Genomic DNA, 15,794 nt, shown 5'->3' on the forward strand with positions numbered 1-15,794 from the left:
GCCTTCATTTTATAAGTTCTATTTTCTTTTCTTCTTTCTTGGGACGTTTGGTATTATGTACAATTTCTACTAAACTTGAGAATTGAGATTAAGGGCTTGTCCTATTAAAACCAAAAAACTTGGCAAGTATGACAAGACATGTGGGATTCGGTTTCAAGGTGTATTAGAAAAGAATTATAAAATTAATTATCATGATTTTTTCATTATATCCTTATATATAATTAGAGTAAAGGTTTACTCTATCCTTATATATAATTAGAGTAAAGGAGATAATATGATACGTATAGGATGATTTGGTCGTCACAGTCCCCAATAACTCAACAACAACTTATGCAACATCTAATAAAGACTCATCATTAAATAAGAAGATTTTTATTAGTTTGTTAACCCTCTTTTGAAAAAACAAAATTAATATCCTAATATGTATAATGTAGGCTATTAATTTATATGAAAAATTATAATATAACAAATTAGATAAAAGTTATAATTTGGTCAATATTGTGTTTTTTAATATTTGGTTATAAAGAAAAAGAATAGGAAGATATATTTTATAAAAATATAAACAAAGAAATATTTTTTTGTTAAAATTAAAAAATTGAAAAAGAACACCATTTGAAATACATAAAAGTTACAACAATATAAATTATATGACTTTATTTTTATATATGTATGAAAATTGGGATAATAATACAAGTAAAATAAATAGAGCGTGATTAAATTTCATGTAAATAAAAATGCAACTAACTAGAAATTTATATAAAAGTTGACAAACAATTTAATAAATTGAAATGATATTGGTTTAAAAAAATTGAAATAATAATACTACTTATATTAAATATGGAATACATCAAAATTACAATAATATAAATAATATGACTTTATTTTTATATGTGTATGAAAATTGGATAATAATACAAGTAAAACGAATAGCACATAATCAAATTTCATGTAAATAGAAATGTAACTAGAAATTTGTATAAAAGTTAACAACAATCCAAATCAACATGAAAACAAAAAAAATGTAACATATTTATATATAAAATATAATAACCATAACATAACCACTAAAAAATAAATATAAAAAATTTGAAAATATATTATATATATATTACTTCACATATTTGAAAATATATTAAATACAACAAAATTTATAAAGATATAAATAAGAGAAAATACTAATAATAAATATGTAAAAATAAATTTTACTACACTATTTTTTGGTAAAATGATAATCAACACATAGATATATCATCAAAAAAAAACCTTTAAGGTGAATTTAAATTTTTGATTACAAATTTCACTTACACATATATTTTTAATGTTAATGCTAAAAGATTAAAAAAATATTAACAAATATAATGTGAAGTTATACAAAAAGTAGAAATTTAGATTTATAAATTAATATTTTGCAAAGATATAGTTGTAAATAAGTTAATAAATATAAAAAGACTTGAAAATATATTATATATTACTTGAAATGTTTAAAAATATATTAGCATTAAAAGTAAATAAATCAAACTATAAGATTAAATTAACAAACATAACATTTTTTTTAAAAAAAATTAAAATTATAAAAATATAATAAAATTATTTATAAATTATCCATGGCACCGGTATAAACCTATAAGTATAATATTATTTGTAACAAATATTATGTGTGATCAACTTTTTAGATACCCAGTAATAAAAACTAAAATCCACCCAGTCCAAAAATTAAACAATAAAAACTGGCCACAAAAAATTGGCTGTTAGTACATACAATTCAAGGCGCACAACTCAAACGCATAAACGTGGCCGGCAGATATTCATTAACCAAACAGATTAAAACAAACAATTATCTCTACAAACTTCTCCAAAACACACACTAAAAATAAAATGGGGATATCAGAAGAAGTGGAGAGAAATGGAGATGTAGTAGTAGTAAATCCAAAGCCAAACAAAGGGTTAACATCAAAAGCAATTGATTGGATTGAGAGTTTGATTGTTAAATACATGTATGATTCCTCTGTTCCTCATCACTGGCTTTCCGGTAACTTTGCTCCTGTTCAGGAGACTCCTCCTTCTACTCATCTTCCTGTTATCGGTAGTCTTCCGGTAATTTTAGCCTTTTTCTAGTAAATTTCAAACTCGAAACTCGACTCAACTTAACTTCGATATAGCAAAATTGGTGAACAGTCTATGTATATGCGGTAATTTTACTTTATGTTGTTTCTAGTCAATTATTAACTCACTAATTTTACTTTATGTTGTTTCTTGTAAAATTTTACTTTAAGTTTGATAGGGGAATGAGTTAAATAGATGAACAGTATATGTGCTTTTAGTGAGTTTTATATCTTAAATGATATGGTTGCGAACTAATATTACATATGTTTGATTAAATGAGTTAATCGTGTTTAATATTGTTTCATTCTATTTTAAACTTATATAATGTTATGTGTGTATAGGCTAGTGTTTAGATAAAAGTTGATTGAGTGGATGAGAGGCGAAGGTGAATATATAGGGAGAAATGGACTAAAATGTTGCTTTGAGGTAAAAAATGGTCCAAAATGCCACTTTCGGAAAAAATGGCCAAAAATGTTACTTCACCACTTTACATCGTGTAGCGTTTGGAAGACAAACCAATACGTTACACGATGTAGCGTTTTGCTTTTTATTTTATTTTAATTTTTAATAGCCTAACATTACTTCATGTAATGTTTATATTGATTTTTGACTTTTTAGTTATTATGAGCTTCTTTTGAGGTATTGTTTAGGGACCTAAAAATACCACTTAATGTTACGTTTTCGATATTTTTTTTATTTATTACTTTTAAAATTTAAGAGTATACCATAATTTAACAATTTTTAACATTTTAGTGTTCACTAATCCCCTTTTGGGTTTTAGAAATATTGAAAAAATAATAAAACATACACCGATTTAGGATTTAGGGTTGGCACTAAACCTTAGGGTTGACCCTAAACCCTAGAGCCTAAACCCTAGTTTAATCTAGGGTTTAGGGCCTAGTAACCAAAAAATATAAATTCTAAATAAAACAATTTTAAAATTTAAGGGTGTAACATAATTTAATAATTTTTAACATTTTAGAGTTTATCAATTCTCTTTTGGGTTTTAGAAATATTTAAATTAAAATTAAATAATTTAAGAATGAATTCTAAATTAAACAATTTATTTTTTTGGAACTCTAAACTTTTTTATTTGATTAAAAAATATTTTTTATAAATAAATAATATGTGCAAAATGTTAAATGAAGTAGTGTTTTGGGACCAAACCACTACATAATGTAGAGTTTGGTTTCAAAACTCAACTTGATATCACGTTTTACACATTTAAAAAAATAAAAAAAGGTCAAAGGTGCATAACGCTACACGATGTAGTGTTTTGGATTTTTTGCCTAAACGCTACATGTAGTGTCTTGAGCCTCAAGACTTGAGGTGATATTTTGGACCATTATTTGCTGAAGTGACATTTTGGACCATTTTTCACCCCAAAGTGACATTCAGGGCCACCACCCATATATATGTACTTTTGGTGAATTGTTTATATGTGGATTATGAGTTGTCATTTTTGTTTTAATTATGCGATTTAACTTATATCTTTGTTTAGTGGATTCTGTTTATTAAATTAGTTTGTATTGGTTTGAATTATTTAAACCTATTATTATATTTAGATGGCTCAACTTCATAGTGTGACTATCTACTATTATTTCTTATGTTGAAAGTCTCTACATATTTAGATAATTATTAACTACATATAGTTATATAGTGTAGAAGTTTGTTTTTTCCAGTTTTTTAATCTTTGAAATGTCATCTGTGTTTGACAAGTTGTATAATTAATTTAAGCTAAGTTTATGTACCAGTGAAAGAATTATAGAAATTAGTATCTTATAGGTTGTAAGTGGATCTTGCGTTAATTTTGCATTAGTGATGGATATTATATGTTTCTTGAAACAATATTTAAGAAATTGGAATGTAATTTGCTGCATCCTATTCTTTGGCTGGAGGATTACCCAAAATTCACAGTTGAAGGGAGTTGGTAATGTGTTTTATTTAGTGTCTGATATTTAAATATTTATTGCAGGAGTGTCTGAATGGTGAGTTTGTCAGGGTTGGTCCGAATCCAAAATTCTCCCCTGTTGCTGGCTATCACTGGTACATCCTTGCTCTTCAGAATTAATTCGTATGGTAGCTGCAAAGCTCATTCTTGTAGTGTCCTCTATTAACATGGATTAGAAGTTGGTCAGCTTTTTAGTCTTTTATATGTATGTCTATCAGTGATGCCGGTCTTCTACCAAGATTCTTATTTTCTAGGCTAAGCTTGTACTATGATTCTTCTTTTTATTTTTTAATAACTGCGTATTATAAAAAAGAATTCAGGATGATACTTACTGTCATTATTCTACTGTGCAGGTTTGATGGAGATGGGTGAGATTCCTTCTTCAAATGGAAATTAATAGATTATTTTCTCGAGTGTGAATGAAAGGAATTTTAGTGTTAGAATCTATGATCCTTTCTGCATTAATCTAATCTTGATTACTATTTATAACTGTAACTGATTTTAATTATTGCAATAACGTACTGAGGCAACATATTGAATCATTCGCTTAACAATACTTTGACCGGCTATCCCCCCCTAATCACAGCAAGTAAAATATATAAATATATGATAATAATGTAGAGCACATCCTTATTGATAGTCAGAATAAGTATCTGATTTCTTTCCGATCTGAAGCTACACTAAAAATTAATATGCAATTAGTCATCAGTAGGTGCTAGACGATAAGTTGTTAAGAGATATTAGTGCATGCACTCTTTTTGAAAAGCGTTCTTGTCAAAAGTTTCTTAAAGTTTGCTACTTAATGTGATCTTATATATTTAATATCAGATAATACCATTATGGAGATGCAGTATGTACTCCATTGAAAAGTGTTTTTTTTTGTTCTTTCAACTTGTTTGCATTAACTAGATAAATAAATCATGCATTTCATGACATTATAATGAGTGAGTTACCTAGGTGTCCAAACTTGCCAAGGCTATCTTTGTTTGCAAGATTGTAATGGATGGATTGTTTGCTATTTGTCCTTATTTTACCATCCTTAATCCTCAAAAATATTTGGATGAATTATATTTATAGTTAGTTCTTAGTTCAAATTATATCAACCTCTCCGTTGTAATAAATAGTTTCCCTTGAAAAAGTTGTTAAGGTGCTGATATCTTTCATGTAATTGTGTTAAGGATTTTGTATGATAAATGTAGTGCAAATAAATAGTCCGAGAATTAATATTGTTGCAAATAAATGTTGCCTAGATGGCTGGTGGTGGGACTTGTTAAGATCATTTTCTACATCTTGGTAAGAAGTATACCTTTTGCAAGGCATGCTTTACTAAGATTTTTTGTTTCTACTTTAATTTTTGTGTTAAAGATTAGAAATTAACAAAGCATTGGCTTAAAATCAAGTGTGCTCATCACCCTCTCCCAGCAGTCAAACCATAGTTATACCTTACCCATTAAACATGAATGCATTTTTATGTTACTACTTTATTTGAATGGAACACATAGATGAGGTTGTTAGTTCATGCGAGACACTGTAAGGAATTGTTTAAAAACATTAGCTCATTGGTGTATTGTCCTTCATGATTTGCAGCATGATTCATGGATTGCGCATTAAAGATGGAAAAGCTACTTATGTCTCTCGCTATGTGAGGACATCTCGTATGAAACAAGAGGAAACCTTTGGAGGAGCTAAGTTTATGAAGGTAACAATTAAGAAACAGAATCCAATACTCTACACTTTTCTTCTCACTTATCTTTAAATGGTAATTTTTTGGTTTATATTGTTTCCGATTTAGTTGTAGAACGATATGCGAGCAGTTTTTTTGTTTCGAATGAGTGGCTCTCTCTACAACCTTAAGGTTTTGGGTTGGGAGAGTGGGTCACTAACATGGTGTCAGAGCACAGCACATGATGAAGTTTTAAAGTTTTATTGAGTGATTGTATGATCACGATTTTGGGTCCCAGTTCCACCAGTGGTGAGTGGTTCTGCGATCGCCTTTTGAGTCCTGGTTCCACCAATACTGATTGGTTGTGTGATCTCATTTAGAGTCCTGGTTCCACATATACTCTCAAATAACTTATCTGTACACTATAGTTATGCTCATGGGCTCCTAGTCATCTACTCTAAAATCCAAAGATGGGTCTTGGGTTGAGTGAGGGTAGTGTTAAAGGAGATTTAAACACCTTAAGGTTTTTGGTCACTAACATATTCTGCCTGATATCTGATTACTTTGTTTATCTTGAACTTATTATTATTCTAATTTGATGTGCACACACATGCCTTTGCTACATTATTTTCAGATTGGAGATCTCAAGGGACTATTTGGATTACTTATGGTCAATATGCAAATGCTCAGAGGAAAGTTGAAAGTACTGGATATGTCATATGGAAATGGAACAGGTAAGGTGGTCAAGATTGTGATCCAAAGGCCATTTATTTTGAGGGTCAACTATAGTTATGATTATCGAACAGATATTTCCTAAAACGTTCTTTATCATATTGAGATGTATGGGGAAATAAATGGAAGGATCTGAAATGACTTTCTCATCTACTGTCTTGCAGCTAACACGGCTATGATATATCATCATGGAAAACTCTTAGCTCTTTCAGAAGCCGATAAACCATGTAAGTTATCTGCCCGTTTATGCTTCATTTATAGAAAACGTGTATAAATTTTACTTCAATAATTTTAGAGTTGTATGAAGTTTCTGATGTACATTGTGAAATGTGCGTGCAATTTCTGTGTTCTTTCCATTGTTTGTAATGGCATTGATTATGCCTGGTATCATTTTTAATCTGGTGCACATTTGCCTCCACCTTCCTCCTTTATGTATAAGGAAAATATTCTTTATGAGTAATAGCCCTGAATAGATTTTATGTAATCAATTACATTGAGGATCACGTTTTGCCAAGTAAGTTTGTATTCACAATAAAAAAATTCTAGTCTTTTTCTTTAGGCGTCGGCTTTTATACTTAAAAATAATATGTTCGTTTTCGTATACCTCCCAAGGTCCTGGGCTCCTTCCTAACAAAGAAGAACCCTCCCTCAGCGCTTTTAGTGTAACTTGATGTCTTCCCTTATAAGAAAAAGTATGCAGCTATTGCATAAAAAATGAATGCGTTCTCTTTAAAAAAAATTACTTCAATAATTGTAGAGTTGTATGAAGTTTCTGATCTACATTGTGAAATGTGTGTGCAATTTTTGTGTTCTCTATCCATTGTTTGTAATGGCATTGATTTTGTCTGGTATCATTTTTAATCTGGTGCGCATTTGGCTCCACCTTCTTCCCCCTTTATGTATAAGGTAAATATTCTTTATGAGTAATAGCCCTGAAATAGATTTTATGTAATCAATTACATCCAGGATCACATTTTGTCAAGTAAAAAATGAATGTGTTCTCTTTAACCCGGATTTTATTATAATTACATGATTCAATTTTTTGTGCAAGATGATGATGCATGGGTTTACCTTGTCATTTTTAATCTCACTTTACAATATTGCACATCAATTTATTGCACTTATATTTGGTGCAGAACAAGAATCACCTACTATTTTCTGTCTGCAGATGCCATTAAAGTATTGGAAGATGGAGATTTACAAACCCTTGGATTGCTGGATTATGACAAAAGGTTGACGCATTCTTTCACTGCCCATCCAAAGGTCGACCCATATACTGGTAAAAAACTTCCCCAGATATTTAATGAGTTTTTTTTTAAAATACTTGTTTAATAACAATGTAATTGCTTGCAGGTGAAATGTTTACCTTTGGCTATTCACACGCACCTCCGTATATAACATACAGGGTGATTTCCAAGGATGGTTTCATGAATGATCCGGTGCCAATAACATTAGCAGACCCTATAATGATGCATGACTTTGCCATTACTGAAAATTATGCAATTATAATGGACCTACCCTTGTACTTCAGACCCAAGGTTCAGGACTTTTTTTATACTTTTTATGTACATTTGTTGTGTGATACTAATGTATTATGTTCTGAAGTCCCTCGAGTATATGGTAGTTTACTTTACTGCACTCTCTATGCCATAAGGTATAGTGTGATGCTGATTCAACTTCACTAAAATGGTTATTGAGCAATTGAGGTCGACTTACCAAGGATTTTAATATTTAGGAAATGGTCAAGGAAAAGAAGCTAATATTCACATTTGATGCGACTAAAAAGGCTCGATTTGGTGTTCTTCCACGGTATGCAAAGAATGAGCTGCTGATTAAATGGTTTGAGCTCCCAAATTGCTTCATTTTTCACAATGGTGAGGCACCAAGTTCTTGATTAATCTTGTAGTAATAAGTAAATTTGTATTGGAGGTTATAATTAACTGCACATAATATTGCACCAAGCCACCAACAGTTATGTTCGCATGTTATCTTCAACAAAGAGCATACTTGTAGTCCGAGTGGGTTGGTGAATGTTTTGCGAAGTATTTTGGTGGACATCATATTCTAGTAAATGATATTCTGTATATGAAACTGAACTTCTTGTTGTGGTGGTTTATTTGTTTTTTTTTATTTTGTGGGAAAAGGAATTTGCAGTTTATATGTTTTATGATATCTTCTCTAAAGTATCAGCATGAAATCATTTCATTATAGATGTTCCATGGCGACTAAGAAAATATATTAGTTCTGAAGGAGATCACTGTTTGGATTCGGTGATTCTTTTTGCTTGACAAGGTAATTTTCTTTGACACTTTCTCTTACCAGCCAATGCTTGGGAGGAAGGAGATGAAGTTGTTCTAATTACTTGCCGCCTTGAGAATCCAGACTTAGATATGGTTAATGGGAGTATGAAAGAGAAGCTCGAGAATTTTAATAATGAATTGTAAGGATCTCGTCTCTGTATATATTTTGGTAGTAAAATACCAGTTTGTGTTTTAGGGTAGCAGCTACTGACTATAAACATTTCTCAGGTTTGAGATGAGATTCAATATGAAGACTGGTCTAGCTTCACAGAAAAAGCTTTCAGCATCTGCTGTTGATTTCCCTAGAATAAATGAGAGCTATACTGGGAGGTATGAGCTAAATTTGTTCATGTTCTTTCATTTCATTAAAAAAAATAATTGAAGATGATTATATGTAACGGGTTACTGATTCTAGAGAAAAGGTGGAATCAATGTTATTAAAGGCAAAATGCGCACCGAGGCGCTAGGCGAGGCACGCGCCCCATCGAAATGAAACGAATTTATTTAGAAAATGAATTATTTATTATATAATTCTGCAAAAACACCACAAATAGCAGTATGAAACTTAAAGGAACTTCCATGTTGGATCAGTTTTCTTACTATCACTTTTTCCGGTAGTCATTGCTCCTTTACGGTGTAATTTCATACATATATATATATTAGTATGTAACTCGAAACACAAAAGAACAAGCAAATATAATATAAATGTCTAACACTATAACCGTAAGAATATACACAATATATACATATATATAATTGTATATACACACAATATCAATCAATCAATCAACCGTACCCAGTAAATACCGTCTAGGACAGTGTATAGGGAGGGTATACCTTACGTAGCCTTATCCTCATTCCAAAAAATGAAGAGGTTTTCTCAAAAGACCCCCGGCTTGTGTATGCACAGATATGTGTGTGGTATTAAGTGATATACACTGATACATAAAAGTACGTAAAAGTAAGCGGGCCAATACCTTGACCCATGTTTTTTACCTATGCCGTAAGAACCATCTTCCTCCTTAATTCTCAATGTCTCCGGGCCAAAAAAAAAACTCATACTTGTTGCCACATCCAAGATTAAGCCGCAACCTTTTCTCTTGATTACAATTAACACCAGACACACAGTAATTAAGGATTTGCTCTATCCCTTGTACTATTTGAAATCGGCAACTGAATCGAGATATTGTTGAAAATATGATAATATATAATCGAGATGTCGAAACCCAAGAACAGCACGGAGAGGGAACCCTACACACAAATGCTCATATGTATTTTCCACCTTCAAAATATTAGTAAAATGAGCTGAAATTTTCGCTAAAGAGGTGAGTTCGAATTCAAATAAAGATATGAGTCCGGATTGAAAGAGAAATAAGCCAGAATCTCGACTCTTAATAGATAAATGGTCAGAAATTCTGGTGTAAAGTTGAGCTCGAGTTCTTGTTAGGTGGGTATTTGATCAAAAGGTGAGCTCGAACTCCTTCTAACATAGTGGGCCGCCGAAACTCATGACTTGCATTGAGTTCGTGATATACACACAAAATATTTCTATAATTAATAATATATATATATATATATCTAAAACTATATATATACACATGATACACACAGCTTTGCTGAGAAGAAAAGAAGTAGAATATACATATTTATGCAAGGATATGTCTTCTCGTTTGTTATTATTGATAACATGAATTTCTAAACACCTATGGTTATTGGGCTTAAAAACAAGTATGGGTTTTAGGGCTGATTTTGACTATTTTGACTGTTTTTTGCGCCTCTCTGCGCCTCACGATTCAGGGTTCTAAGCGCGCTCCTCATTGAAGGCGCTGCGCCTTGGTAAGAACTATGCGCTTAATGGTGTGCCTCACTGTGCCTCGTGCGCTTCGGCGCGCCTTTAAAAGCACTGGGTGGAATAATGTTTAAGAAATTACCACAGCCTGTTAATATATTTTTGTGTAGTTATTATAACATGTTGGCGATGCTTATATGCTTACATGGCCTTATTTAGAATCTGATATCTATGAAAATCCTTTAATCGTTATTATTTTACTCTTTCCTTAAGCGTCAAGGTGAAATTTAAATTGTTTTGATAAATTTAGGAAACAACGTTATGTATACGGAACTATACTGGATAGCATTGCAAAGGTCACCGGGATTGTCAAATTTGATTTGCACATGGAACCAGAGACTGGAAAAAGAAGTCTGGAAGTTGGAGGAAATGTACAAGGTATCTTTGATCTCGGCGTTGGTATATTTGGTTCAGAGGCCATCTTTGTCCCTCGCAAGCCAGGCACTACTACTGAAGAAGATGATGGCTACTTGATTCATTTTTTACATGATGAGAACACTGGGTAATTGTCTGTCCCTCTTTAACAACATTGAGAATATATCTGTCAACTTTTTTTCTTTAGTTTTCTACTAAACCTATGTACTGACCTTAAATGTTAGGGAGGCTTTCTTTCTTTTTTGTTGGATTTAATTATACATGAATGCTTATAGCAAAGGCCTTTTCATGCAAGTGAAAACCAAAAAGGAAAAAAAGAGATGTTTCTTTTCTTCGATTTTTTTTAACCTTGGTAATTTATACACCGTAAGTTGCTAACAGATAAATGTACACCCTTCTGTAACATGTTACAATATCTATTTACATAGTGTCAAGCAGTTTTAAGATAAAAAGGATTGCCTGCTCAATAATGTCCAACTGAACTAACAATTAGTTGACATTTGAAGATTTAGTAACTCGTCATGCTTATTCAATATATTTAGTAATATTGTTCTTTAATCTTCTTGATCAAGAAATTACTGTTATCTGTGTTCATTAAGAATTAAACAGGTGCTAGCAACGGTGGTTCCAGAGGCCATTTATTTTTATCTAATTACAAAGTTTAAATGAATTTCTCACATACCACACTGTATGCTGATCCCTTTTTTTTGGCCGTGTGCGCAGAAAATCAGCAGCAAATGTAATTGATGCAAAAACAATGTCACCTGATCCCGTTGCAGTTGTTGAATTACCCCACAGAGTTCCATATGGATTCCATGCCTTTTTTGTGACCGAGGTCAGTAGTTTAGTAATATAAAAATCATATAACAAAGTATCATAATCCAAGTTCAAGAAAATAAAAAAGATAATAATCTAGCTACCTACTGTAGTTCACAAGTTGATTGGAGCATTTTAGAAGCTCTAGCTTATGCAGACCTAATTATATGGAATATTGCACTAGGCCTAAAATTTTACTATTTTCTCAAAGAGTAGTGTCTGTGCTTACCTGGATGGAACGGAATAAGATTTAAAGTAATTATGGATATGCATGCACATATATATGTCTCGCTTCATTCCTTTTTACAAGTTAAAATTTGGGTTCATATATATAAATCTTCTATTTCTTTAAATATCGTTGCATCATACATTTCATGCCCATCTGCATCCCCATTACTTTAAAATAAGCACCACCTTAGATTGCGTACTCTAGTTTCAGTTATTCTACCAAGAAATAGGAAGAACAAAGATACTGATATCTGTAGAAAATCAGATATCCAAGTTGATTTCTTCAGATATGCCAAACACCCGCCTAAACCTATGGAATAACCAAAAAACAATTAAACCACATTCTTTTTTCAATTTATTTAGTTACGGGCCGGTGGCCTAGTTCCTGCCTAAACTATGCAGTCTTGTTATCTCAACTAAAGAACAAATGACTTTACTACTGGATACTTGAGTAAGTAATTTTCTTTACAAGCTACCATGTCAAAATATGATATATGCAGTTCTACATTAGCGGACTAACTCTCACAAACTTAAATTGGCAAAATAGCCGTCTTTATAGCATCCTGGTATTGTGCAGCTATGTTTACCATTTTTCAAATACGAATGGGGACCTTATCCTCTGTTTGTCTTTTATCTAAACAGGAACAACTTCAAGAACAAGCCAAACTGTAGAATCACTAAAGCTTGATGTTTGCAGCAAATTGTTGGCTTATGTGACTTGTATACCTAATAGTATAAGTATTTAGTGTAATAACTGTTTCTTTAAAGGGATTGTTTATAAGCAATATAGAACAAATTCTATGTGTTGTACCTGTCAAAATTCAAACATACAAGAATTACTTGTATAGTAAAGGCACAAGGAGTTCGACATATTTCACTATGATAAGTTAATAACTGTCTCAATTTCTGCATTTTTCTTCTTTTTTGTTGCTACCCTCGGCAGAGATTGTTGGTTTTTAATCTCTGAAGTGATAATAGAGGATACTTTAAGGCTCCATAACCTCTATTAGCAAACAGTTCATATTATTCCTAAAATCTTCTTGTCCTCTTTACTTTAGAGTGGAGGCAAAAAGAACACTTATTCCAGAACCACTTTTTCCTCATTTGCTCAAAGGTTCGCCCTGTGCTTTAACCTTTACGTGGGAAATATATTGCAATTCGACTAAAACATAATCTTGACAACTTGTGTTGTGTCGCGTGAGAGTCAACAGTTAATGGGACTTGAAACATATTCAAGACGCAGGAACAAAAGGAATAGGAAAAGGGTAGCAGGGTCTTTTAATAAAAAAAATAGACTTTATTAAATAAAAGTAAAGAAGAATTATTGTTGGGCTTGGGCCGAGAGAACAAAATGGGGAGGAAGTCGAATTAGGGTTATGCTGAATATGCTGTGAATTTGAGATAGGTATCGGTAGAGGCGCGGGGGACTCTCGAATTATCCCAGAGTTGTAATCATATTTTGCTTATTGAGTAGTAGATCTGTCGCGTAATTACATATCAGTACCCATCATTTGTTAAATTAATCGTTGAGTTCCATTTTTTGTGTATTGTGTTTACGAGTAAAAGGAGTTTTAACTAGTCAATATCACTGTTCATTACAAAGTAGTATCAGAGCGAAACGATCTATGGTGCCACAAACACCGATAGTAAATCAAAGAGTGGGAGAGTTTGAAGAGGTAGTGGATAATCTGGAGGTGAGGTTAACATCGACGGTGACGCAGGCGGTTGAGAAAGGAGTGGGAGTGATGAAGCACTCGTTGGTAAAAATGTTACTTGCTAGTCAAACGGATGAGGCGAAGAAGTATGAAGCAGATCTGGAGGAGTTGGGCATGCGTTTAGAGGGGAGAATCTCAAGGGTATGAGAATAGCAAGAATCTCTCATCTATTTCATAAAGGATTCACAAGAGAAATTCCAAATGGAGGTACTCTCACATCTATTCAGTCGTTACAACAACCTTCAGATATGGTCGAAATAAGTGTTAATAATGCGGAGTCGTGAAAAGATATGGCTTATACTCCTAATAGAGGAGTTAATTTGTTTGGGGCTTTTACAGTTTGAGAGGGGTTTTAATAGTGGCGTGAGGTCTGGAGGAGGACCTGGGGGTTGGCGTTTTCGAAAACTTGATACGCTAATTTAAAATGGAGATGATCTTGATGGATGGATGATTAGGGTGGATCGTTATTTTGATTTCTATAAGCTCGCAGATGAGGAAATGTTAGAAGCGGTGGTGGTAGCTCTTGAGTGAGACGCATTGAAATAGTTTCAGTGGGAGAATAAACGACACACAGTTAGATGTTTGACGAATTCAAAATTAGTTGTTCAAAGGTAGTTTCGATCAGTTCAAGGTGGATATCTTATGAACAATGGTTATCATCGGTGCAGACTTATACTGACTTATACTGTGACCGAATATAGGCGTAGATTTATTAAAACAGCAGCGCCACTTGACCGTGTAGCGGAGGAGATATCATTGGGCCAGTTTTTGAATGGTTTAAAGGGTAAATAAGGACAAAGGTGAGATTATTAAGTCCTTTAAGCTTGGAATAAGCCATGAAGTTGGCTTTGCGAGTTGAAGAGAAGAATATGGCAGTATGACCGAAGAAATTATAGCAAACTCTTTTAAGTCCAGTTTTTACTCTTACGCCTCAAAAGGGCCTTCAGCTATGGGTTCAGTAAGTGGGCAGTCAAGTCCCACATTTGTGAGGATTTGGGTACCTGGAGCAAGGATTTCACAATCTTCAATTAGTGTACCTAAGTATGCAGAGGGAAGTACATGTAAAAGTGAGGGTGAGGTTCATCGTTTGACTGAGAGGGAGCTATAGGTTAAACGCTCTAAAGGACTGTGTTTTCGATGCAACGATAAATCGACTGTTGACCTTTGGTGTCGTCGCAGGGAATTGAGTGCATTGCTCTTGGATGAGGATGAGGAGGATGGATAACATGAGGCACGATGTGAGCCACCTCAATCCCCAACTGAGGAACCACTATTAAAACGATCAAGTGAGGTATATATTTCTAAGGTGATGGCTGGGAAATAGTGAAGTGATGAAGGATTTTTAGCACATAAACGCAGCGAAAACGTAAATTTAATCTTAAAAAAAAACCGAAACCCTCCGCAGGATCCATGCGAAAAATAATATTTAATTCGTAGTTCAGTATGTTTACCTTAAGAAACTTTACGTTAATGGAAAGATGGAGGTCTTTAATGGCGATCCAAAAATGATGAACGGAGATCCTTAGCAGCTGCTCCTCAAGTGTGAAGCACTCCACCGGTATCCACCAAGAAAACGATGTAATGAAGGAGGAGGAGATGGAGAGAATTAGGGTTTTGTAAATCTTTTTGGTTTTGGCAAAAATAGGGTCTATAATAGTATATTTATAGGCAAAACTTTCAGCTGAAAATTTTACCATAAAATATTATTATTATTAACCCTTTATTATTCTCACTAATAATTAAAACACCTTTTAATTATTAATCTTTTTTTCTAAACACTTTAGAAATAATTCTCTCACTTGATTTAATTTCCAAAAATTAAATTTTTAATTAATAATATTAAGAACCTTTTCTTAATTAATTTATAATCAATTAAATCTCATTTAATCAATTATTAAATTTGCCAATTAATTATTTATTTCATAAATAAATAATTATCAGCCATTATTAATCAATTTCTCCACAATTAAATCATTCTCTTTTATGGTGTGACCCTGTAGGTTCAATATTAAGCCGGTAGTAGAAATAAATAATAATAAAACTATTTTATCATTATTTATAT

At 32.4% G+C, this 15,794-nt stretch overlaps 1 protein-coding gene across 3 annotated transcripts; it reads left to right on the forward strand.

Annotated features, from left to right (window-relative positions):
- Positions 1-1,777: 1,777 nt before the first annotated feature.
- LOC141682423 (carotenoid 9,10(9',10')-cleavage dioxygenase 1-like) lies at positions 1,778-12,889 on the forward strand. 3 transcript variants are annotated; one of them, XM_074487112.1, is made up of 14 exons: positions 1,778-2,094; positions 4,079-4,149; positions 4,408-4,422; positions 5,642-5,753; positions 6,352-6,451; positions 6,614-6,676; positions 7,618-7,728; positions 7,803-7,987; positions 8,185-8,323; positions 8,772-8,889; positions 8,978-9,079; positions 10,849-11,100; positions 11,697-11,808; positions 12,660-12,889. In XM_074487112.1, the coding sequence occupies exons 1-14, from the start codon at positions 1,876-1,878 to the stop codon at positions 12,687-12,689; spliced, it is 1,629 nt and encodes a 542-aa protein (XP_074343213.1). In that variant the 5' UTR covers positions 1,778-1,875; the 3' UTR covers positions 12,690-12,889. The 3 variants fall into 3 exon arrangements, with proteins under 3 accessions (XP_074343213.1, XP_074343215.1, XP_074343214.1); XM_074487114.1 differs by lacking the exons at positions 1,778-2,094; positions 4,079-4,149; positions 4,408-4,422 and adding an exon at positions 4,459-4,490; XM_074487113.1 differs by lacking the exons at positions 1,778-2,094; positions 4,079-4,149; positions 4,408-4,422 and adding an exon at positions 5,226-5,347.
- Positions 12,890-15,794: the final 2,905 nt, after the last annotated feature.

The sequence above is a fragment of the Apium graveolens genome, chromosome 9, assembly GCF_009905375.1.
Source record: "Apium graveolens cultivar Ventura chromosome 9, ASM990537v1, whole genome shotgun sequence".
Lineage (NCBI taxonomy): Eukaryota > Viridiplantae > Streptophyta > Magnoliopsida > Apiales > Apiaceae > Apium > Apium graveolens.